We start from the raw sequence: 26,607 nt of genomic DNA, 5'->3' as shown, positions 1-26,607 counted from the left end.
TTCTGTTTCCTCGTACAGCAGAGGAACATTCTGGCACAGACGTCTGCAGAAATCCAAGCTAAGTGCTCCAGCATGGTGCCCAAAGAGTTATTTTTTCTTACTGGGTGCCACCCACCTCCTTACCTTTTTCACAGATCCATAAACAAAACTGCAGCATAAAACAAAGCCTCTCTTAATACCGCTTTTGCCCTACCTTCCTCTCCGCAAGCTTATCACACAAAAAAAGGCTAAACTGTGTGCCTGATCCACACTGCTCTTTGACTGTCCTGGCTGCAATGAATATATGGAATCTCAACTTTCTATGTCATTACTGGGCAGTCCTTATACCCTTTCACAGTAGGGTTGCCAACTCTGACTGAAGCTATTCCGGGATATTTTTTTCCCCAACATGATATAATGTCATTAATTGTACTGTTCAACCCATTTACAATATCAATCTCCCAGATGGCTTTCAACAGTCACCAGGAGATCAGTGTTGATTCTGGTATACTCCCGGCCAATCCAGGAGGATTGGCAACCCTATTTCACAGCCAGGGATTACACATGTGGTAGATTTTGTAGGCTAACTGAATTGCACATGCCGGAGGCTCCTTGTGTTCCTCTACTCCCTTGCAAGCTTCCTGCGTGCCACCCTTCCATGCCCCTTTGTTCCAGGGATTTCAGGAAATTCTTCCTCATCCCTGTACAAATCCTATGTCCTCTACCATCTTCGTTCTTCATTTTCCTTGCTATGTGAGCATATCTCATGGAAGGGCTCTGTGTACATCCCCATTCTTTTCATTCCTCCCATGACAGCGGTTCATTGTGATGTCCCATTTCTCCCCTATACCATATATTGTCTCTCCCTTTATCAGAAGTTCTGTGTATCTGTATCCCCTCTCTCCTCAGAATGGAAGTCTCTGAGATTCCCATCTCACCTCTCATTCGTAGCTTCCCCCAGATCTCTACTTTCCCTTGCCCACTTCCACGCTGTCTTTTATATCACCACTCCCTACAGGTCACTCTATTTCATTCTGTAGATAGACAAACAGAGAAATCCTGTCCACCACAGCATTAGACCTGGCTTTGCTCAGTTAGGCATCCAACGTACCATCTGGCAGGAAAAGAGAAATACATACCTCTTACCATTGCACATAGGCAATGGGTAGTTAACTAGTTTGAAGGAGGGGCTCAACTCTACCAGGTTGGACCTTGGTATTGTGGGCATCATCATAAAAAACACTGGTAGTGGCAGCTCATGCTTCCCAAATAATTCATAACCACTCCTAATCCCAGGCCCAGGACTTTGCTTTTCAACTGCTACGATGATTTGGGTTTGTGTTTTTATTTATCTAGTTTGTGATAGAAAACATATGTAACAAGAACTGCTGTAGGACATCCCTAGATCACAAATTTGCTGTGCCTCAAGCACACTGTGTGGTTCCACATGTGCTAGAGCTCGGACCAGAAGCAATATAGTTGCATCCACATGGTGTTAAGGATGGTCTAAATAGCTCTAGTATGAATCAGGGTTTATTAACTTGCCCTCTGCACCACAGACTCAACAACATTACTTCCAGCCAGGGTGAAAGTGCAAAAAGCTGCATGGTGTTTGAGGGCACTGGAGTCAGGCATAGTAAATCTGTACTCCAGACATAACTGTAGCAGATCAAACCAAAGGTAAACCCTTGAAGTAATATTTTACCTTTCCCTGTGGTCAGAGATAAGCTTCTGTCTTGGTTAAAATCCATTGTAGATGACTGTAGGATCTGTAGCTAGACTTGTAAAGATTAGTCTATGAATTCTGTCTTTGATTATATTAATCCTGTGTGGAGGAACACAGACCTGCTACTGTATTCCCAAACGCTGTGTTCAGGATGTAAAGATATAAGATGCAAGAGGTTTCTCTTCAATTGCTTCATTTTATGCATTTCAATTGTTGTCAGTTTTTGATTTGTGGATCTAAGTAGTACTCAAAAGCAAAAATAAACCAAAAGAAATGGTTCCTACTCAGCAGTGCTGGTACTCAGGAGCATTACCTGCATGGGGGCAGTGTGCTCCATGCTAAGCAAGTCAATTATGTTGGAAAAGAGATTTCCTTTGTGATAAGTGAATTTTTGCCTTTATTCTGTACTGAGTTTTTGGCTGGTTTTGAGCACAGCTGTTTCATACCAGGGAGGATCTCAATGTAGTTTCTTCAGGGAATAATTGAGTCAGGGTGGAGTCTGCCAGTCAGCACTACCTACTGTTGGCTTCCCTCTCCTACTCATGTGAGGGGAGAGAGAAACCAACATCTGTCCAAACTCCACAGCCCAATAGGCTAGCATAATTAAAATACCCGAAGCAACAGCACACCAGGGACTGATATGACTAGCATCATGTGGTCATTTTGGCTTTCAAGCCTGAAAGTACAAGTACTAGTTTTCAGCTGAGTCAAACAAGGACAAAAAGCCAGAATAAGAAATCTTTACTGCTTTTCCACCACATACTACCTATACGTAGAGGTAGAGCTGCCTAACATAACCCGAGTAGTTTTAGTCCTTAAGGGCTTCAGACATAGTTTGTCCCTGAGGAATGCCCATGCCACGTGCCCTCTGGCATACGGCAGGTTATTCGGGGTGGGGTAGGAGAGGCTGGGCCCAGCAGCAACTATGCTAGCCCCATCAGCCTTACCTGGGGGCCTGGGGGCCATGGAAACTGCAGCTGTGGTGCTCCTGTGGCTTGGAGCCTGGCCGGCAGCTGCATTACAGCTCTGGCAGGCCAAGATTTGGTTTTGGGTGGCTCACGCTGTCTCCATGTGCGCTTCCCTGCTTTTTTCTGCATGGGTTTTTTTTGGCCCCGGGATCGCCTGCGGTCAAAACCACTTGCCTGTGCTGCAAGGTAGCAGCACGGTAAATGCCTGAATGTGCGGTGTGTGGTGACACAGAAGGGTCTGCGGTGCCACATAGAGCATGGCTGCGCTCATCTGGATGTGGCCCGGGAGTCCTTCTGACCGTTCAAACAATAGTCCATAAGCAGCCTTGCTATTTGGCTTTGCTCCTTTGGCAGTCCCTCAGCCAGTCTTCACATCACAAAGCAATACTACATCATCCTAACAAACAGATGCATAAAACAACCCTTTAGCTTTTCTCCAGGCATCATGAAAGAGACCTTTTTAATGCTGAGTGCTTCTGAGTTTCAGTCCACTCCTTCCTCAGCTCAAGTTCCTTGTTCCTTCTCTCCTTGGACTTTTAAATAATTGCCAGGTAATAATCGGTGATCACCCACAGCTGTCTGTGTCTGCCTCTTTTAAAGGGCCACACACCTTTTACAAGGTCCCTGCAGTAGGGACATATTCCACCAATACCCTGCTCACTTGCACCTGCTGACACTCTCCAAACTTGAAAGTATGCTGGTAAGGCTGCTCCAGGATTGTTCCTTACTGGCTAGTCTCAACCACATCAGAGACAGGGCTCAAATGCAAGCACAGAGATAGCATCTTCATTGGCATTCTTTGAGATTTGGAGTGTGCCTATGGTTGCAGGTGGGTAAGACCTGCTCATGCCCTATGATGTTAGGATCTGCTGTCACCAGGGGATAGATAAGGCCTTGAAGGTTAATCAGCAATACCTGAGATTTCATCTTCATCTATCTGTTGTATGGGATGAAGTAAATGTTGACATTGCCTGGGTGCATTCCCTATTTGGCTGACCGTGGAAACATGATTTCATCTCTTATCCCTCCAACAGAATATATAAGTCCTATGGCAATAATGTCTTCAATTTCACACAATAATACATATATATCATCTTTCAACAAGAAGTCTCTTGCGTTGCAGTGGTTCTTCCATTTCCAATAGCACACTGGATGGAAGAGCAAAGGCACTTAATCCATGCAACAGTAGTTTACTGCCTTCCACAGCAACTCAGACAGTTATGAACCAATCTTTTGAGAAGACTTTCTTGTCACTGACAATTTCAAGTCTATCAGCTTCATACTGTGCTAAATGTTTTTTGCATTTTAAACTCCAAGCTGAGAAGCTGATTGAATTTTTGCATGTGGACACATTTGAAAACTCTTCAGAGAGGCATTGAACAACATGCTCTGACTCAATTTTACCTGCATGTTTGAAAAAGTATATAAAACTTTTAATTTTTTTATACTGAGATTATTTGATAACTAGAATGCGCTGTGGTTTATGATTTATTAATTAACTGAGAAATTACCTTTCCCACTGCAAATCTCTGTGTGTTAGAAACAGGTCAGTCACTCTTCTGCATGTCTGTGTGATGCTTTCAGTGATTCTCAGACTTTTTAGACTTGAGGCACCCCCAGTTATACTCAAGGCACCCCCTCGGAAAATGTCAGCTCTTAATTTTCACTTGTTTTTTGACTACAGAAAATGAATGCAGCAATTTTCTTTTGCAGAGAATTCAGAAAGATACAACAGGCCAAAATGTTTTCGAGACTGTAGATTCCTGGATGAAATCTCTGGATTTTTCCTGTGGATCATGTTTGGACATCTAACAATGCTAACACTGTGTGGCACCCTTGAAAGGGGATCAAAGCACCCCAGCACCCTGGTTCAAAACTATTGCTTTATCTATTTAATGGATTTATGGCCTATTGTCATTGCACAACATCTAATTAAGTCAACACCTCTGCAAAAAAAAAAAAATTACAACTGACTCCATTTAACAAGCCGGGAACTGAAACACTGAATCAGTTTTAGTTAAAAGCGCCAGAAAGCCCCGCTGAAGTGCCCGATCTATACAGATGCTGTGGAGCCAGGTCAAACTAACATGCTGCTTTTCCGGGTAAAGTGCAGGGGGTATTTTTTTCCACATCTGTCAGTGCCCTGTTATCAAATCTCCCCTTACACGTGTCTGTGGTTGCCTAGCAAGTCTGTGGCAAAGCATCAAATTGATCTTTGGTTTCCCAGTCTCCAGGCTACTTCCTTTCCATGCTCCTTCCTCTCTTATTCAGCTATGCACCAGACTGTGTTTGAGAAAACTAAGTGATCCCATATGAAGGGCCCAATCATGGTCCTGTTAAAGTCTTTGGTGTTTTGTTCCTAACTTCATCATGAAACCCAGCATGGAAAATTCCCTCAGCTTTTATTGTCCTGGCAGGAAAGAATCAGGTGTGAAAACCTGTTCTCTTTGGAGTTAATTTCAATATTTATACTACTTTAACGAGGCTAGGATTCTGCTCTATATTTCACAGGCAAAAAAGCTGACTTCAACTCTCCTGTCATCAACACCAGTTTAAAAAAGGTATTCATTGATTTCAATAGAGGCACTCCTTATTTATGCCAGTGCAAGTAAGAAAGTAATCTTGTTTTTATTTTAAATTTACCGTATATAGTTTGACTCAACTGTAGAAATTACTTTTTTCCAAAATTCTAAGTCAGGGCCTGGACACACAACACAACAGGCAAAGTTACTGTTATGCTCATATAAACGTGATTGAACCCACAGCATATAGCCTCAACTGATATAACTTATTAGAATCTAATGTAGAGTTTCCCTGAGAAAAATCAGGGGTAAAATACACCTGTGTAAGTTACACCTTTTAGTTGTTTTGCCTTTGCTTCTATTCCAGTATAGATGTTTGCTCAGTGTGAACAGGCAAGGTGATACGATAGCTCCTATTGCAGCAGCTACTCTGGGAGAGCTTGGTTCTTCATCTGCTCCAGACACTGGTGTAATTCAGATAAGTGTTTTGTACACTGTGGGCATGTGTACACGTGCCTCTGACTGTGCAGCAACAGCCATTATGTCCTGGTGATGCATGGGTTGTTTCTGACCCTACTGTGCAATAGTGTTGGCATCACAGTTTGTGCCCTCCAACACTATGTTGCTGAAGTGATGAACTATGTTGACATAGCTTGTTGCTACAGTGACATAGCATCTTGTGTAGATGCACCCTTTAAGTTAGGTATGCTGGTGTTATTGTATCATGTTTCCAAGCCCTTCCACTCAAGACTAGTCTCTAGTTTTGTATACAGGCCCAAGTTATTTTTTATTTGTATTATAACAGCAGCAAGAAGACTCAGTCAAGCACAGGAGACACTTGTGGTTGGTGTTGTACAAATGCATAGAAAACACAATCCAGGTGCTAGTCTAATTGAAATCAAGATACAACAAATAATTTAATGAGTAATAGAATGATAAGGATGATCGAAGTGAATGAAACACCAAGTTACACAGTTAAGCTATGTGTACAGTCAGATGGTTTCAGTCTAAGTTACAAGATACACATAAATAAAACAGACAGTAGGAAGCCCAATCAGCCATCTCTCTTTTAGCATTTATTAGCTGCCAATTTTCCCAAGGCAAGATGATAAAAGGATTTGAAGTACATCTGGGTAGGAAACTATTTTTCAATCTCAATGCAAAATTTTTTGAAATTGCAAAAATTTTCCCACTCAGCATCAGGATGAGTCAAAACCCTTTTTTAAAACAGGGAAAGACATTTTAGAAAAGTATATTCACCTTGGATATAGGAGGCTAAGTTTCAAGCCACTGAACTGAATCAGGCAGAGCAAGGATTTGGAGTTGTGTCAACTACTTCCCAAATGAATGTCTGAACCATAGAGCTATTGGTTTTCCTTAACCGTGACCAAAACTATAGTTGTAGACCTGATAAATCTTTCCTGAAGGAAATTTCATTTAAACTGGCAGGCGACTGTAAAACGTTTAGGTGAATAAATTCTTAGCTGTAAATTAAAGGTCAGTCTACAATTTAGCATGCATTAAAACTTGCCGTCCCCATACAGAGTTGCAGAAGATCCTAAGCACAGGAGATCCAAAGTGTTTCCCGTGGCTAGGAATCTGGTCATATTTCAATAGTCTTTCGGCCAACATGTACCTTTTGAGCATACTCCAAAGTATAGGATGCCCCTGCCCATCTGGTTTCTTTCCCTTAGTTTCTTTCTGAATTTGGATAATGGAAGAGAAAGAATAAATGATCAACTACTGTGATGATCCACTGGCTACCACCTCTTGTAGAATGCGAAATAGTTTGACTTAATCACAGTTTGAGTGGAACTGTATTCCACAAAGTAGTGGGAAGTTACTCTTTAAGAACAACAGTGGCACAAATATCCACTTTTGTTTAGGTGCCTAAATATGAAATTAGGTGTCTAAATTTTGGGACTTGGTTTAAAAAATTGGTTCTACCTTATTTAGCTAAGGTCATGTGATGAGTTAAGTGGCTGCTTCTTTCCATGAGGAGTATTCCCAAAGAATACCCCAAAGCCAAACCATCCAATGCTGACCCACGGGTTTGGAGTTTCTTGGATAGCAGGAAGTTGATGATTTTTCAGAATTCAATTCAAAATAATTTGAAATCCAGCCGTACCTGGAATTTTCATGTTGACCATTGACAAATTCTTAGAAATCAGAGCACAGAGAATCTAGGCTCAGATTCTGGTTTTTGCTCTCCTAGTTGTGTCTGGTTGTTGCAATGTGTTTTGTAGATAAGATCAACATAGATTCAGAAAATACTTTCCCATTGCTAACACCAAGGGAAGTTCTGTGAATGAATCAAGGTATGGGTAAGTGACTATTGAAAAGCTCCATCTAGAATGTCCTTGACATTTGTTACTGTAAAGGGGTGAGTTCTGATCATATTTTCATACTTAACATTTTTGTTTCTACTTTCACAGGGATAAGTCAGACAGCCCTGAAGTTATAGTGCTAATATACACAAAACTTGACTTTTGTGAGAGTTACACTTTTAAGGAGAACAGGATAAGGTATGTTATATAAACCTAGATTTTTATACTGTAAGTATTGTGTAGAGAGAGACTATGTTTTAGAAGGTGTGTACTTTTATATGTAATTGTAGATCATGAATATAAATGTATTTAGAATTACAGTTAAGTTACATTATTGCTTTATAGTCTAAAAACATTCTTAAATTTTAGTCTGGTCAAATGGTTCTATTTTCAGTTATTGCAGAGGCCTTTCTGTTTTATATTGATTTTTACATCCTATTTTCCAGATATGCACTGGTTTATGAAGGTACAAAGAGATTATTGTAGTTAAATTGCATGTGTCTGATTTCTATTATAAATTTTCTACTCTTTGTCTCGAATAGGAGAGCTTGTGACATACAAGTATCAGTGTGAAGCGATTCCTTTTGATACCTGCCCATTACCGACTGGCTTTTCTATTTTTAAATTCTTCTTTTTCTCTTATCCCAGGCCATATCCGTCTAACCATGAAGGTAGGTGTGATTAACACCCAGCACTCCTGTGTAAACATACCCACAGTGACAGTAGAAGACACAGACATGGACAAAGAACTAACAGAGAGCGGAGAAAGCAGGTAAACTAAACTTACTAAACTTTGCTTTTATTGATTTCTATGGGAATATCTGGAGACAGATATTCATCCTTGTGTTGTTTTCTTCGCTATTCTCCTCAGAACAAGCTCATTTTTAAAATTTTCATTAAGAGAAAGTCATTAGGAGAAAGGTAGAATGTGACAGGCTTTGTCAGATTATATGGATTATTTAAAAAATGGATTCAACTGCTAAAAAAGTGCGCACAAATCACATTACAAAGCGTTCCCATTCAGCAACATAACATAACTTGAGCTGTGTCTATACTGCAAAAACAACATTAGTGAATAAATCCCACTTTCTTAGTATTTACAATACTTTGATTTTGATTATGTTCAGAAGGTCATGATAGTTTATTTTTATTCACAAGAATGTTGATAGGAAACTATAAGATTAATTAAATTGTGAGTAAACATTTTTGCATGTTCACACTAGAAATTCCATTTGGAAAAGCTCTTTTTTATTATTTGCAAAGGTGAACCTCACATCTACAAATGTTTGTAGATAATTTACATATAGAGAAGGGGACTCCAATTTATAAAGCTTAGCTCACAAAAATCATAGGTTAAAGTTGTTATCCCTGATCATAGTTCTGGTCCTATGAATGTGTGCACATGCCCCTTGTCATCACACCTCTTACCCTGGGTTATAGGTCTTTCTCACTTGGAAGTGACTCAAACCCTTCAGCTTCTACTTACCAGGGAGTGCGCTAACCATCAGATTATAAAATGGGCAGGTGGGGCATCTTCCTTTCACCTGTTGAAGTCGAGCCACTGGGAGTTCAAGTAACAGACAGAAAATTGAAATATTGAAACTCTGTAGAGCATTACCCTTTCACTGTAGTATCTATATCAAGTTGGTAGCAGTTTAAAATATTTGTTCATATCAATAGAAGAATAAACTCTAGTTGTTTTGCTTTTAATTAATATTTTTTTATATTCCCAGTTTTAATTGTCAGAAATAGTTAGCTTAACATAGTAACATTACCAGAGTGAAACATTTCTCAGATATCATTCAAGCTGCCTTTGCACCCCTCTAACTCTCAGTTACATTACTGAGGGAAGGAAAAGAGGGGAGAAGATAAGGAGCTGTATCTTCCATTAATCTGGCTCTTGGAAGGAGGTTGGGAGATTTATTTTATTCACAAGCCAATTGAAGGAGTTCATAATGCCTCTTCCCACATCTGAACCCCATAATGTTCTCTTCTACCATACATGCAGGTAGTCTAATAAGCTTTGACTGTCCCTTTGAACACAGTAACTTTTCCCAGTGCTAGAAGAGCAAGGGAGCACTGGGCATGTCTACATGTACATTAATGCACTGTTGCTACTGTACATTAAGTTTATGAGGTACTAAATGTGCAGTAGCCAGCACTACTGAGCACACAGTCTTTTCGTGACACTTACTGAACAGTAGACTCATTCTACTGTGCATTAGCACAGCTTTTACCATGACACGCTAATGTGCAGTAGAATTAGTCTACTGCTCAGTAAGTGTCTCATGTAGACAAGCCCACTGTAACTTTCCATAATCTAGCAGCTCCTCTTCAGCTGGATCTGGCTGTTTTTTATAAATTCAACTGATTTCACTCAGCTAGAATTATAAAGTTAATATTAAAAAGGACCTTTAAGCAAATAAAAATATTTGGATTCAATGTAATGTTTTTTCCACAAAGAATTTATGCTGAGTTAAAATATGTAATTACTACTTCCAGCTATTTTTAGAATACCTCCCATTTTGCTTGCCTTAAAAGGCCGGAGAAAATGACTTCAGATGAAAGCTGCCTAAATCCAGATTTTTTTCCTGGAAAAAAATCAAAGTTCACAGCTAAGATAGACCAATAATTATAATGATCAAATCACTGTGATGATCTGTTAGAAGAAAACATGAGATGTCTGCCCTCCTTCTGTAGGGTACATATCAACTCTATGAATCTGTCAATCTGATCCTACTTATGTGTATTTTCATCCGTTTTCTTTTGTATCTCAATTTCTTTATGCATTTAATTTATATATTAGCTTTATAGCCCACCCTTCCCAAAAAGGCTCAGGGCAACTTACAGTAAAAGAGAAAAATAAATACAGAAACAGAATAAAGTACTAAAATAAGAACAAACAAAACACCTTTCTCTACCCCACTGTCCTATCCAGGTAAAGAAAACTCAACAAATTAAAAAACAATCCATCCCACCCCATCCCACCCACTCCTGCTCCCCTGCCACCTAACCCAACCTCACTTCCCAGTCCAGTCTTCCATTAAAAAGAACAACATTTCTCCCTGACATATTATTCCTTCCATCCCTGCCCATCACCATTCATTCCCCTGCCTCACACACAGTGAAGTCCTCCTCACTCCCTTACTGACCCTTCTAAACTACACCCCTTCTCTCTAAAGGGACTGTGGTTGTTTTTAAACCCATTCATTATCACCTTCCACACAAGAACACGTGGTTCAAAATAAAACAGAAATCGCAACTCTTCACCCTGTCTTAGTCCCTGCCAAAGGGCAATGCTAAAGGGTACCCTTGAGCATCTCCTTTTGGTAGTGGCCAAAATAGGGTAGCTTGCAGTTTCTTTTATCTAATGTTGATAAACTCCCATTTTATTAGGTGTAATATTGACAAGAAGGACCAGTCTTCAAACACAGACCCCCTAAGTAAAACACCTTCCCCCACTTGAGCATTTAGTTAGTTTATAGTCATATATAAAATTGGCCAGCCTATATATCCAAATGAAGACACCTGCATTTAAAAATTGGATCCATGATATTCAGGCATATATTAGGGAAGACAGTGGACACATTTACATGAGATGTTTACTGTAGAGCTGACTAATTAGCTCCACAGGAAATGTCTCAGCATGTACATATTCACCCTATTAGGGCACAGGAAACTAATAAACTCTGCAGCAGGCTAGTACTTGTAAATACAACTACTACTCTGATGCAGTTTTTTTGTGCATGTCAGTGCACATGTAGACACTGACTGGCTGGCTGGGGTGCAAGGGTGCTTCAGTGCTGGGGGTGTTTGCTGGCTAGCCCCATGTTGAGGCACCCTTGTGCCTAAACCAGCCCCTCCACAGCACATTGAGCCTGTCTGGAGCAGCCCTGGGCTGGCAGGTTGACCCCCTGGGTCCTTTGCCAACCAAGGTTGCTCCAACTTGGCTCAATGTGCTGCAGTCCAGGTACATATGTAAACGGTGCACCCAGGAGCTTCCCAGGAGTAATAAACTCTGGAGCAATAAGCTGCAGAATTTATCGCTATGCATTAATGGCACGTATAGACATGCATAATATGAGTAAAATCCTGGCTTTGTTGAAGTCAACAGCAAAACTCTTGTTGACTTGAAGAGTTCTAGCTCATATCTTTCTTTTCTTTTCAGAAATATTGGAATTCTGATAATGGAAAATATAGACATAATCAAAATAGCAAGTGGGTTTTTTCATGTCTCTTTACTGGACCTATCTCATATTATGAATGAATATTATGAATATTAATAAACCTGCCAGGAACTTTAACCAAGCCATGCTTATGTAAATTTTATATCAGAAGACTGTTTTACAGGTCTCCTCTCACTCAGCATATACCATATAACAACTGTATTTTACTATTTCCAAGGAAACCATATATGCATGGTGGCACTGCACTCTACAATGTTAACAACAACAGTAATAAAGATGAGTAAGTATTTTACAGTTTAAGTATAAGGAGGAATAAAGTTGTTACTAGTATAAATAGTAGTGATAAGGGTAGAAACATATCTAATCCTTTCCTTACAATGTTTTTACCAAACAAGTATTCAATAACCAATTCTACATATGTATGACTTACATATAAAGATAATGTGCACAGTGTCTGATAATTTATAAGGCCAATGTAATGTGTATTATAGTAAATGAAAATAGTTCTGCTTGAAGACTATACACAGGGATTTTGATTTTATTCATTAGCCAAAATGTGTAAGCATAACACTAGCTTTACACAATTCAACAGGTTTTAACAGAAAAAAAGCCATTGGTAGTAAATACACGCCTCTCATGAGTCTGTCACATTTTTTTTCTTCTTAGAGAAGAGAAAAAGAAAAAGAAAAAAGAGAAGAAGAGGTAAGACAATACAGTAATAATGATACTACATTGTAGGAGACTGAGTTTCTTCTCAAGTTGCTATTCATTTTTTTCCTTTAACAACCATACATTTTAATTCATTTTCCAGCAAGTCTGAAGATAAAAAGAAAAAGGATCCAGATGCACAAAAAAGCAAGGGAAAAAAGGAAAAACATAAAACTAAAGAAAAAGATAAAGAAAAAAATAAAGATAAAGAAAAAGATAAAGAAAAAGTTAAAGATAAAGACAAAGATAAGAAGAAAGAAGAGTAAGTTTTCTGATTAGTGTTGCATTTCTCTAAAAAATTGCCTTAGATGAGAATTGAATCATGGGTCATGGGTGTATTGCAAGCCAACTGCGTATGATATCCCTAATAAAGGAAGATTCAGGTTATTGTTAGGACATCTTAATTCATGGAGCTGTTTCTATAATTCTGCATATGGATACTCTTATTCCTACTTGTTTCGTGAATTAGAGGGTGAGAAAGGAAGACAGAAGAGCAGCATGATGTTTCTGCTCCCTTTCTTGCCCAAAACATTGATTCTAAAAAAATCATATTTTAAACATAAAATGCCAAATATTGTGGCAGTTAATCTGCCATTTCATAAGACTAAACAAGTATATGAAAGTATAAATAAAAATACAGAGCTTACCTCTATCTTATAGAAAATGATACAAAGCACTTAGCCTGATTTCAAAACTGATTTTCATATGTGCTTTATATGTTTTACCACTTTGTTGTGACAGCCTGTCAAGTTTCTGCATATGAATGCATAATCAGTCCAAAACATTGAAATACTGGTAGCCATAAAACCACTACTTTCTGGAATAATGAAGCCTAGATGCTTTGGATCATTTATCAGACAGAATAATTAATTTAATATGAAATAAGTTACTTAAAGAAGGTTAAAAGTATAGGTATCTCTCTATGTTGGGACCTGGCAGTTTCCCTTAGCAATGTGGCCTAGCTTCTAGTCCCAGTCATGTTCTCCTACTGATTTCTTGTCCTTCCTAAATTTAAGTGAGGAAGCTAATCTTCTTTCTTCATAAGAACATTTTTGTGTTTCCTAAAACCTATAACCTACTTAATGTGCATATTTTTATTTATGTCTTAATACTCCCTTTCCTTTCTGCTTACTGCTCAGGGAGAAGAAAGACATTTTTGTTATTGACCCAGCAGGAAATACGTATTACAACTGGCTGTTCTGTATCACGATGCCTGTCATGTACAACTGGACCATGATCATTGCTAGGTGATATTTTAGTTTCTGTGCATATTTTTCTCTTTGCTGTCTATTGTCCATATCTGTTTGCCTTAAGGAATACATTCAGTTTTTTGGGTAGAATGGATGCAAATAGTGTATTAGCCCAGTATTTTATTGTATATACCTTTTTTGCTGATATTGAAGTCTAATAGCTCTTCTGCTCAGAAACAAAGACCACACACAACTTTGAGGGCTCTTTCTAGCATGCCTTTTGTCCAGTTCAATAATGACCTTTAAGAATATTAAGAATAACTTTATTTTTTGTCTGATACTTCCATATTCTTTAGTCTTAAGTTTTCTGTGACTAAAATGCACAGATATTAGAAAAAACCAGAAAGTTATCAACTGAAAAAGGTCTCCTTATAGAAAAGGTTAGGCAAGCTTATCTATCTGCATAACAACCAGCACTTCCTGTAATTACTGAAATGAATCTTTCTCTGTTGAATGTTTTTTTCTAAAAACCTATGTAATCCAAGTTCTAACAATTTTAAAGGCAGGTCTTTAAATGTTTTTTCTCAAAAACTTTAAACTACACTTTTTTCATATTTGCTTTCATGTTAATAAAGTTTTGATAAAATATTTTGTTTTGAAAGTTTGATAAAATATGATAGATTACCTTTAATGAATATGTAAAATAAGTGACAAACTCTAGGGCCTCTGATTATATAGAACATTCAGTCTATCGATCACTGACTTTCATGGGACTACTGTAGTCTATTTCAAGTGTGTGTTTCTCCCCTTTTGCTATCCAGAGCCTGCTTTGATGAACTTCAGAATGACAACTTAACCATGTGGTTCTTTTTGGATTATTCTTCAGATATTATCTATGTTGCTGACATGTTTGTACGGACAAGAACAGGTAAATATACTCACTGGTATCTACTTACATTTATATATCTCTGTTAGGCACTTTAAAATGTCCAGCAGTGTACTAATTTTAGGCCAAGTACAAGAATTAAAGAAAGATTGTCTCCTGGAATATATGTATATTATATTAATATATATGGAATCATATATTATATATACATACATATATATATATACACATACATAGACGTGTGTGTGTGTATATGTGTGTATATATGAGTATATATCTGTATATAAAATATATATATTTTAAATTGCCAGTTAAATTGTCATTGTAGTTACATTATATTATGATGAAAAAGTAGTGAAATACAGGAGTTTCTTGCTACAATTGTTCTGATTCCTTTATTCAGGTAAGAAATTCACACTGAGATAAGCCTTAAGATTACATGCTTATCCTAAGTTCTAGCAGAAAGCAGTTTCCAAAACAGGAGTAATTTGATTGAAAATGCAGCTTCTCTAGTTTTGGAATTGTACGCTACATATTTGACATTATATATGTTCTGTGATACACTGCATTACATATTAAGTATTCGATAAATTTATCTGTAATATATTTTAAAACATCCTCATTTAAATATTCCATAAAGAAGGTCCCAATCCAAATAACTGGGAATTTGCCTGAAAAAGATGGCTATGATCCAACCACTTATGCTCAAGCATGGCTTCTACAGGAGTTGTAAAATGGAATGTGAAAATCCTATATAGAGAACATCTTTTTGCTGATTTTTAGTTTCCACTGACAAAGTACCATGAAACCCAAGTCACCGACACTATCCTCAAATTATGCTATCTAGTCGAAGTAAAGCTACACTCCCATAATAGAAACCCCAGTAGAGGAGGATTGACTTTTCCATCACTTTCTTTTGTGTTGAATCCCCTGATATCCAAGGGGCCACATTGGCAGAGACATAAAATTGCACCTCCCACATTGCTAAACATTATCCTGAATTTCATCCAAACAAGTGCAAGAAGCATGATCTATGAACTGTAAACGGGACACACTATAGTAATACCTCAGCTAAGGAGAAGATGTGTTCCATGACGTCACTTTGTTTTCAGAAACTTTGTTACCAGAGGTAGAAATAACATAGGAGGTATAGGGATGCATTCCAGGACTTCAGAGAAGGGTGGGTGGGGTAACAGTAGGAAAATATCATTAAACTAGCAAATTGCCTGTCAAGCATGATGGGAGGGGGGTAGGTGGGGACAAAAGCCTGCACTGCCCGCCCCCTCATCCGGGGCTGTTCCCCTCACTTCAGGTTGCGGTCCAGCTTCCCCCCGCTTCCCCCCACTGCTGCTTTGGGTCCAGGCCTGCTCCCTTGCCCTGTCATTTTGGGTCCGGTTCCTCCCCATTGCCCCCCTACCACTTTGGGTGTGGGTCTGTGCCAGTCAGTGCTGTGCTGCCAGCTCCCAGGAATGGGGGAGGGAGGGGAGCTTGCCCACGGTGGCGGTGGTCACAGTGGTTGCGGTGGTGGTGGTGGTCGCAGTCAGAGTGGCAGTGGGGCACTGCCACTAGTAGCCCTCCCTCCCCTTCTCACTCCCCTTCCTCCCCTCTTCCCCGCTGTTTCCCCCTCCCTGCCAGGTGTTGTTGTTGGGGGGTGCTCTGGCTCATGGCTCCAAGGAGCAGGATGGGGGTGGGGAGGCAAGGCCAGTGTCACTCTGACATGTCTTTGGGGGGGGTGAGGCCAGTGCTGCACAGCCAGCACCACATGCTACAGCTGTCTCCAAGGAGCAGGCCTGCGGGGGCCAGGCCAGCGCTGCTGGTCTCACTCTCCTGCGCCGTCCCCTCCAATATGATGGCGCTCCAGTTCCCACCATCCCCTTCTGCCTCCAAGTGCAGGAGCAGGGGAGGTGAGGCCAGCATTGCTGCAGCATTGCTGGCTCCCCCTCCCCTCCCTGCTCTGTCCACTCTGCCGCCACCATCATGGTGGTGAGCTGCCCCCACTGCCTCCTGTCCAGAATGCTCTTGGAGCAGTCTGATTGGTTGTTTCAGACAACCAATCAGAGTGTGAATAAAGCATTACAGATAGACAGACAGACAGACTAAGGCTTTTATATATATAGAACTAGCTAATTGCCCATCAAGAATGATGGGGGGAGGGAGTGGGTGGGGATGGAGCCCCGGCCCCAACCCCGGCCCGGCCCGCTCCCCCTTCCCTCCTGCTGCTTGGGGCCCGCCCCTGCCGCAGCAGTGGTGAGAAGGGAGGAGAATGCCCGGGCCTGATGTGGGGGATGACCAGGCCTGAGGCTGGGCTTAAGCCAGGCTGCCATTGTGAGGGGGAAAAACGGGGGGACAGGAGGAGTGGGCTTGGGGACAATGCAAGGGAGTGGGAGAGGAGTGGGCCCAGGCCTGACACGGGGAGGAGTATAGCTCCTCCCCTGCCCCCACAGCTGCCCTGTTGGGCTGGGTCGGGCTGGGCCAGGCCTGCTGCCCCCCCCCCCCCAACTGCTGCGGCAGGCTGACTTTTCCCCAGCTCAGGCTCGCTCCCCCACCATGTCAGGCCCAGGCCTAATCCTCCCCTGGCCCCATGGTCACCACTGACGCCACAGCATGCCCGCTTCTCCGCTGCCCACGTTGGGCTCGCTCAGGGATGGGAGGAGTGGGAGAGAATGGCGGGGTGGAACCAGACCCAAAATGACAGGATTGGGGAGCAGGCCTGGACCCAAAAAAGCAGTGGGGGGAAGTGGGGGGAAGCTGGACCCCAACCTGAAGTGGGGGGAACAGCCCTGGATGGGGGGGTGGGCAATGCAGGCTTCTGTCCCCACCTGCCCCCCTCCCATCATGCTCGACAGGCAATTTGCTAGTTTAATGATATTTTCCTACTGTCACCCTGCCTGCCCTTCTCTGAAATCCTGGAATGCATCCCTATACCTCCTATGTTATTTCTACCTCTGGTAACAAAGTTTCTGAAAACAAAGTGACGTCATGGAACACATCTTCTCCTTAACTGAGGTATTACTATACTAACACGGGGGAGGGGGGTGGAGGAGGAGTGGGCCCTGGCTCAAGAGGGGGAGGCAGCCTGCTCCTTCCATCCCCCAGGACTTCCACAACGGGGGATGGACCACTGCAGTGGGCCGGCTTTTTCCCTGCTCGGGCCTGTTCTCCCTCCCCCACTTTGGGCCTGAACCCACTCCCCGTCCCCCTGCGTTGGGCCTGGGCCCATTCCCTCCCCCTGTGTTGGCCGCTCCCCGTCTGCATTGGGCCCAGGCCCACTCCCCTCCCCTCCGTGTTGAGCCTGGGCCCACTCTCCCTGACCCTTGCGTTACCTGCAGGGAGCAGGCTGGGGGGGGTGGGGGGTGAGGCCAGCCCTGCTGGCCTCACCCCCCACTTCCGTCTGTGATGGTCTTGCTCCCTCCCTACTCCATCCCCTGTGTCCCCACCATCATGGCGGCAGGCTGCCTTCTGTCAGAATGCTTCTTCATGCTCTGATTGGCTGTTTGTCAGCCAGCCAGATTGCAAATAAAGTGTTATGGACAGACAGATGTAGGCTTTTATTAGAATACTCAATTAAATGCCCCCACAGGTCCCCTGGCCCTGCTCATGCCTCTCACTCCCCCCCAACAACACCCACAGCCTTGGTGGTGCTCCTCACCCCCCACCCACAGCCTCTGCTCCCCTAGTCTTGCTGGAAGGGTCCCCCAACTGCCAGGGCTACAGACCCAGGTGGCTCCCCACCACCGTGCGCACTCCTGGGGGGTGGGGGGTTCGCACCCCCAGATCTGTATGCAGGGCAGGCACAGGCTGCGGGCTCAGGCTCCCACCCTTCTTCCCTCCCCCAGGGCCTCCACAGCCCAGTGAGCACAACCCGGCATGGCAGGAAGCAGCGGGGCCATGCAGGGATCTCCTTGCCACTGTGAGCTCTGCCTTGCCCTGCCCTGCCCTGGCAATGTGCCTCCTGCACATGCCGCTGCTTTGAGGGGTACAGCCCTGCACTACTGCTCTCACTGGAGGCCTGTGTGGAGGAGGTGTGTCACCAGGGCAGCACAGAGCTCACAGCAGCGAGCAGCTTCTCTGCATGGATCAGCTTGTTCCTGCCACGTTGCGTGGCACCCACTGGGCTGTGGAGGCCCCGAGGGAGTGAAGCAGGGCAGCAGGGAACAGTGGGCCTGAATGGAGAAGCTATTCACCACTGCGAGCTCCGCGCTGCTTCCCTCCCCTGGGACCTCCGCAGCCTGGTGGGCACTCTCCAGCACAGCAGGGAGCATCTGAGTCATGTGGAGAAGCTGCTCACCACTGCTCGCCCTGTGCTGCCGTGGCAATGCATCCCCTGCATATAGGGCTGTAGTGAGGGCAACAGCATAGGGTTGCGCCCCTCAAAGCAGCAGCACATGCAGGAGGCATGTCACCAGGGCAGCATGTTGTGGGGGGGCGGGGGGAAGCTTGCAGAGGTGAGGAGATCCCTGCACAGCCCCAGTGTCCCCAACTGCACTGGCTTGTGCCCGCAGGGCTGTGGAGGCCCCGGGGGAGGGAAGCAGAGCAGGATTCCGAGCCTGCAGACTATGCCTGCCCTGCATACAGATCTGTGGGGCACGGGTTCCTCCTGCCCCCTGGTTCCGCACACTGGCAGGACCCATGCAGGGGTCTCCCTGGCAGGACCCATGGCTCTGTCCTGCTCCCCACTGGGGCCCTGCAGCTGCGCCCTGAGCCCTAAGCCCCAAGCCCTGCCCTGATGGACAGCAGCCTCAGTCCTGCCCTGCTCCCTGCCTACAGGGGCCTCAGTCCCCCTCTTCCCCCCCAGTTACCTGCTGGAGCTGCTCTGCAGGCTGCTTGGGACCACATGCATGTACTGTACATACATGTGGCGGCCCCTGTCTTACCACCTTCCTCCCACTCCTTTCTTCCTCCCTGCAGGAACTGCTAGCCTGCAGGGAGCTCATTGCAAAATCTGCAGGTTTTTCTGGTAAAACAAGAAAGCCACAGGTTTTGGGGTTTTTCAGTTTTTCAATTTTTTTGGAAGAAAATGGCCAACTTTGTTATAAAGGAGATTTGTTCCTAGAGGATTTGTTAACTGAGGTATTACTGTACATGGACCAAATTTATGAAACAATAAGGGGCAGGTAAACCTTTTCCACTGCATAAGGCAGCTGCAATCTATGCTCACTGAATTTAAGGACTTAACTAGTATAGGACCTGAAACAGCTAAGAGTGTTACTCTCAAACATGCCCCAGCTACCTGTGCCCACTCTACTCATCCCAACCTGGAAATGAAGGAGTGAATCTGTTCTGAGAGTATATCCCACTACCTCTCTCAAGATTTCTGTGCTTGAACCCACACAGCAGCTTCAGTGCCTAATTTCTGAGTTTGATCCATTGGGAATGGGAGTTAGTGAGCAGGGAATGTTCTACAGTAATGGTCTACAAAAGTGCAGTGGATATAGTGTTGCTATACATAAAGAATCTACCTCTATTTCTATAGAAATTAGGATCAAGATTATTTTTCTAACAACTGGGTGCCTATAGCTGGCTTTCTAGTTAGAAATGTAAGCACATATCCTGTCTTTTTCACTCCAGAGGACAAGTAAGGTTACTAGGCAGAAGGGCTGCAGGAAGAGGATGGGTTCAGGGAACATTAAATGCTAGCTATACTGACACCGTGAGGAATGGTTCCTGGCTTCTGCATCTACTTATAAGTTCACACACCTCAGCCAGATAATGTAATTTGGATGGCTCTGTTTAATCAAGTAATTTAAGTGTATGATTTGGTCCCAACAGCTTCCAAACATTAAACATAGGAACTTACAGTCAGTCAATTCATGTAACCCCCTCCCCTGCAACAACTGTTCAAATTTTTCCAGCTTGATTTAAAAAAAGGAATTTATGTACCATCTGATGCTGTCTGGACTAAATAATTTTAAAGATGGATCTGGCATTTACCTATAATAGAATGAAATAGAATAGACCATAAAATGATATTAGTAGTAGTAGTAGTAGTAATAATAATAATAATAATAATAATAATAATTTAAAGATTTTATATTTAATTTTAGGGTACCTGGAGCAAGGCTTGTTGGTGAGAGAAGAAAAGAAACTCAGAGAGAAATATAAGGCATCTTCCCAATTTAAACTAGATGTCTTCTCAGTCGTACCAACTGATCTACTGTACTTCAAGTTAGGGCTGAACTACCCAGAGTTAAGACTAAATAGATTGCTTAGAGTAGGTCGAATGTTTGAGTTCTTTCAGCGAACAGAAACAAGGACAAACTACCCAAATATCTTCAGGATCTCTAATCTTGTCATGTACATTGTGATTATTATTCACTGGAATGCTTGTGTCTACTACTCAATCTCCAAAGCAATTGGATTTGGGGCGGACACTTGGGTCTATCCCGACACTTCTGATCCTGAATTTGCTCGCCTGATTAGAAAATATGTATATAGCCTCTACTGGTCAACACTAACATTGACCACTATTGGTGAAACACCTCCTCCTGTAAAGGACTCTGAATACTTTTTTGTAGTTGCTGACTTCTTGGTTGGAGTACTGATCTTTGCTACTATTGTTGGTAATGTTGGCTCAATGATTTCCAATATGAATGCAGCCAGAGCAGAGTTTCAAGCAAGGATTGATGCCATTAAACAGTATATGCATTTTCGAAATGTGAGTAAAGACATGGAAAAAAGAGTTATCAAGTGGTTTGACTACCTGTGGACGAATAAAAAGGCAGTGGATGAAAGGGAAGTTTTGAAGTATCTACCAGATAAACTAAGAGCAGAGATTGCAATCAACGTTCATTTGGATACATTGAAGAAAGTCCGGATCTTTGCAGATTGTGAAGCTGGCTTGTTGGTTGAATTAGTCTTAAAACTCCGGCCTCAAGTCTACAGTCCTGGAGATTATATTTGCCGGAAGGGGGATATTGGACGAGAAATGTATATTATCAAAGAAGGCAAACTTGCTGTGGTAGCTGATGATGGAATTACACAATTTGTGGTTCTTAGTGATGGCAGCTACTTTGGGGAGATTAGCATTCTTAATATCAAAGGTAGCAAAGCTGGCAATCGAAGAACAGCCAACATTAAAAGCATTGGGTACTCAGATTTGTTTTGTCTCTCTAAAGATGACCTCATGGAGGCTTTAACAGAGTACCCAGATGCAAAGGCCATGCTGGAAGAGAAGGGTAAGCAAATCCTGATGAAGGATGGCCTACTGGATTTAGAAATTGCAAGTTTAGGAGCTGATCCAAAAGATGTGGATGAGAAGGTCACATTTATAGAAGGGGCAGTGGACAGGTTACAAACAAAACTTGCAAGGCTTTTGGCTGAGTATGATGCCGGACAGCAGAAACTGAAAAAGAGACTGACAAAAGTTGAGAAAATCCTGAAACGAAGCACGGAGCTTGAATTTTCAGATTTAGAAGACTTAGAACCTGGAGGTTCTAAACAAGAATAAAATACAGGGGATTGCTGCTGGCAGCTACAGCCAAATCACACAAGGGTCCCCAAGTCCTTGCAGGATATCGCTCTTTATTATAAATAACTATTTGGTCATGCAACATCTCTCATTTCCTGTTAGGCAACAGACATAGGTGACAAGCATGAGGAACAAAAAAGGTGAAGATTCAAGGCTAAGGGTGGAGTATAATGTATCACTTATGCAAGACAATGCGAATGAGCTCATTCTTTATATAACATTATTATACAACAAATGTATTTAATCTACGTACTGTAATACATTGGCACCCATGTCAAGTTATACTACAGAATATATATTTTTTATAATTTTCTTCTCATAAATATGGGAAAAAGGAAATCTTTGGTAACATTTTTATTTGTTATCTGAAGTCTGTATACGTATGTATCATATATGATGATACTACAATAACTTGTATACAAATAAGCATATTAAAATATATTTATTGATTATATATCTATAGCTATAGATATAGATATATATGAGATACAGTCCAGTAACTAACCTTGGAGTATTATGTAATGACAATTGTTCAACATTTGCAGTGAGACTTGCATCTAATGGTGATAGCTGGGAATCACGGAAAATGATTTAGCTTTTCAACACTGAATATGATTTTACTCATTCTGGTGACTTGAACTTATTTCCTGAATCTTGACTGTCTAGATTTAAAGTTGTGTTTTTTCAAGGATATTGTCATCAAACACTGGAATGATGAATCAGATATAACCTTTTGTAAGTACTTGGATAGTAAGTTTTGTTGGGTTAAAATCTAATTGTTCTTGCAGCTCACTGATAAAAAGGAAAAAAATACTGTTCTGCCATATACCCATATACAGGAAATCAGCTTGATCTGAGTAGTTGTGGTTATTGGCTTGGCTTTATGTCTTCAGCAGGCTTTGATCATAAATGATCTATTCAGGACTGGGATTGATTTTGAAGAGCAACAGGTGTATGTTATATCTAGGAACATTTCTCGAATATATCTAGCTGCAAGTTACACCCTGTTTCTAATTAGAGGTGCCCAGTAATTGGCAAAGGTGGGCCAGGCACTGAAGGACATTCATAGAAAAATGTGTAAGATTATTTTCTCCATAGTCACAGGCAGTATTAGAAGTATAGCTTACTCACTACTGCCAGAGTCATATAACTTGTCATATTGGAATGGTTGTACCAAAATGCAGATGTCCAGTTTTGGTTGGAAGAATTCTATTATAGAAGTTGGGTTTTGTAGGAAATATATCATTTGATGTGTAAATAGTGGAAGTCCCTTGAAGGTACTGGAGGTTAAAGTAATGGAGGTCCTTATCCTATTCAAGCCTCAAGCCTGACTATATGGCTACGATAAATGGGTGCAGAGGATTGATGAGTTACAGTGAAACCAGTGTCTTCATACTACATAAGGACATCTGCTGGGGGGGAATAGTGATAATTTTTACAGGCAGAGCCGATAGTAGTACCTCTAGTTAAGGTTGCAAAACTTTCATTTTAAGACCCAGTTGTCAGATGCTTTCAATTTTCACATACTTGAGCTATTTGAACTGAAATTATCCTTGCTCAATGCCTATAGGTCAGGCTCAATTTTCTTTTGAAAGTTTTACCTAAAACAGTTCAACTATTGCCAAGGATGAATTTTAGGAAAAAAATGTACTGTTTTGACCATATTAAATGGTAGTAAATAGGCTTTTTGTCTGTAAAGACTGCCTAATTTGCAGATGTTGGAAGGTATTTAGTAAATGAGACAAACAAATATCCTAAATAACTGGATCATGACCCCGCCTCTCCTACAGAGTGCCTGTGTGATGTTGGGAATGCCTCTTGAACCATACATTCCACACATATCCATGAATGATGTGTTCTCCATTACTTGGGTTCCCAGACTGAGACATCTGAGGTCAAATTTGCAGAAGCGTTGAGTACTCATGTTTGCACGTGGTGTCTGTGGGAGCTGTGCTTAGAACTCAAAAGTGCTATAAAATGTTAAGTACTCAGAAATAATTTGCCCTAAGCATGACAAGCTGGCCCCCTCAAATTAGTGGGCACTTGACAATTTTGTCCTTAATCTCTGTGTGTCTCCATTCTCTATCTGTAAAATGAGGGATAATAGCAGATTCTCTCATGGGGTTTTTGTAAATTAAATTCACTCGTGTTTGTGAAGCACTTAGATATTGCACTGGTGAGTGTCCACGATGAGAGAAATTTTCAAATCAGAGCAGGGTTTAAATGATGTACATAATGCATGAGGCACATATTTAATGATAAGGATAAAGATAAAACATTAAATAACTACTCATCCAGTAAGTACTTTCCATGCTGTGCACTGAATGAAGCAAGAATCCAGAGAGAAAAAGAGCATGGAATCATATAATTAAAGACTACATCATAGTGCAAATACAAAAGAGAGCTGAATTAATGTTACACGGACAAATTTAATTAGGGAATTTGGGCATCTCCTAACTTTTTGAGTGCTTGACTTTTCAAGCTTAACATTCTCAGCATTTAAGATTTTTTGGTTGTAGTTTATATTGCAGCAGCACCTACAGGGCAAAGTCCTACTGTGTTAGGCACTGAAAGCAAATGGTCTGTGACCTGAAGGTCTTCATCAAAGTAACAAATCTTAAGATTTCCAGAAGGACATTAGATACTGCCTATAGTGGGTGCATCCACACATGCAAGCACATGCACTTGCAGCAGCTCAAACAGAAGAGGTGCAAATTTGAGCCGGGGCTTTTTGCCCTGGCGCACGTGCTCGAACATTCACTTTGTTGTGGAGCAAATTGTGCCACTTGGGGCAAAATAACCCTGACTGGCTCGTCCCGGATCTGCAGCCAGGGAGAACTAGAGCCCAGTGCCAGCACCTGTGCTGTCCCCAGCAGTATAAAAAGATGCCCTGTCCTGGCCCCATCCGTACAAAAAGCTGCCCTGGCAAGCAGCTCAGGGCTACTCACTCTTAGGAGCTTCTGGGGCACAGCCACTTGCAGCCACTTGGTACCTGGGGACACTACCCCTTGTGCCAGCTGGACTGCTGCAGCAGCATCCCAAATCCTTTTGGAAAAATACCCCAAAATCCATGTTTTTCCACACACACACACGCACGCACACGCACATATATATATATATAGAGAGAGAGAGAGAGAGAGATCAGTTGGGCAATGCTTTATTGCTATATATACAATGTTAAAGCAATGTGGAAGCCTACCAGTGTCTCTATCATCATGATAAAATCAATTCTAAAAACCTACATGTGTGGATGTGTACTTTTGGTTTTCTTTGCACATGATGGGTGTGTGATGGGGGGATGTGGTGTTTGCAGGAAGGGGGTGGTTAGGGGCGTGGGGGAAGGCAGGTGGGTGTGTGTGGAGGGATGTGGGTTGGTGTATGGGTAGGTGTGGGGCAACTGCTGGGGGGACTGTGGGTGTGGGGGACCTTGTGGGGGGGCTGCTCAGGAGGGGTAGGTCCCCTGGCCCCCACAGGGTGCAGCCCCCTCCCACAGCACATGGGCTCCAGCTCCCCCCTGGAGGGCCACAGCCCCTATCCCTCACAGGGCTCCAGCCCCCCTGCCCAGGGTCCCAGCTCCCTTTGGAGGGCCACAGCCCCTGCCCGGAGTCCCAGGCACCCTGGAGGGCCACAGGCACCCCTGCCCAGGGTCCCAGCTCCTCCCTGGAGGGCCACAGCCCTCCCACCCAGGACCCATAACTTAACTTTAGCAGCAGCAGTGGGAGTGGGGTGCTCTAAGCCATGGCAGCAGGACCCGGCACGGCACCTGGGGACCATGTGCCGGGCCCAGCTGGGTCCTGTCGGTCCTGGAGCCTATCTGCCGCCTGGTAGGGCCGGGCCATGGTAACAGGACCCAGAGCAGGATGAAGGGAATGCATGCTGGGTCCAGCTAAGTCCTGGGATCTCTCTTCCACCCAGCTGGGCCAGGCCATGGTGGCAGGACTTGGTGTGGCACATGGGGACTGCATGCCAGGCCCAGCTGGGTCCTCCTTGGGGCCCCTCTGCCACCTGGCCGGGCCATTATCATGGTGGCAGGACCCAGCACAGTGTGCGGGGACCGCACACCACGCCCAGACAGGTCCTGTCAGCCCTGGGGCTGCTCCTGCCACCCGGCCCGGACAGGCCCATGGCAGCAGGACCCATCTGGGTGTGGCTTACAGTCTCCATGCACTGCATCAGGTCCTGCCACCATGGGAATAGCCCGGCTGGGCAGCAGAGGGGCCCTAAGGATGGAAGGACCTGGCTTTGTCCAGCACGCAGTCACCACGTGCCGCACCGGGTCCTGCCACAGAGAGCCCAGCTCAGCTGGGCGGCAGAGGGTCCCTAGGGCCAGCAGGAGCCAGCTGGGTGCGGCATGTGGTCCTTGCGTGCCACCCTGGGTCCTTCCTCTGCCCTGTTGTGCCTGTGGCGGGGGTGGCACGCGGCAGGACCTGGGCCAGCCCTGTGTGGCTCACTAATCTGGCTTTGTAGCGGGGTGGGTCACAGGGCTTCGGGAGGCACGGGTTAGTGTTATATGGTTAGTTAATGCGTGTTAGTGAATAAAGGTTGAGATTTAGGCACCTGGCACACATTTGTTTAAAGGCACCATAGGATCTGAGCACCGATCCCAAATTATTGGTGGCACCTCCTGCCATGCCACACATGGGGGG

At 43.1% G+C, this 26,607-nt stretch overlaps 1 protein-coding gene across 1 annotated transcript; it reads left to right on the top strand.

Annotated features, from left to right (window-relative positions):
* Window positions 1–5,164: 5,164 nt before the first annotated feature.
* Window positions 5,165–21,978, top strand: CNGA1 (cyclic nucleotide gated channel alpha 1). Its single transcript, XM_006019029.2, has 9 exons — window positions 5,165–5,234; window positions 7,631–7,720; window positions 8,171–8,294; window positions 11,918–11,989; window positions 12,376–12,411; window positions 12,521–12,644; window positions 13,561–13,664; window positions 14,429–14,535; window positions 20,538–21,978. The coding sequence occupies exons 3-9, from the start codon at window positions 8,188–8,190 to the stop codon at window positions 21,938–21,940; spliced, it is 1,953 nt and encodes a 650-aa protein (XP_006019091.1). The 5' UTR covers window positions 5,165–5,234; window positions 7,631–7,720; window positions 8,171–8,187; the 3' UTR covers window positions 21,941–21,978.
* The last annotated feature ends 4,629 nt before the right edge of the window (window positions 21,979–26,607 follow it).

This window comes from Alligator sinensis, unplaced genomic scaffold (assembly GCF_000455745.1).
Source record: "Alligator sinensis unplaced genomic scaffold, ASM45574v1 scaffold134_1, whole genome shotgun sequence".
Lineage (NCBI taxonomy): Eukaryota > Metazoa > Chordata > Crocodylia > Alligatoridae > Alligator > Alligator sinensis.
Note: the sequence above shows the minus strand (reverse complement) of the source record. Positions and strands in the feature narration are given on the sequence as shown.

What these genes read in the sequence shown, in the direction of transcription:
- CNGA1 (XM_006019029.2), top strand. Translation starts at nt 8,188, where the DNA reads ATGAAGGTAGGTGTGATTAACACCCAGCACTCCTGTGTAAACATACCC. An exon ending in AAGAAAAAAGAGAAGAAGAG is followed by an intron (nt 12,412 to 12,520) that starts GTAAGACAATAC and finishes TTCATTTTCCAG; the next exon opens with CAAGTCTGAAGATAAAAAGA. An exon ending in AAGAAAAAGATAAAGAAAAA is followed by an intron (nt 12,645 to 13,560) that starts GTTAAAGATAAA and finishes CTGCTCAGGGAG; the next exon opens with AAGAAAGACATTTTTGTTAT.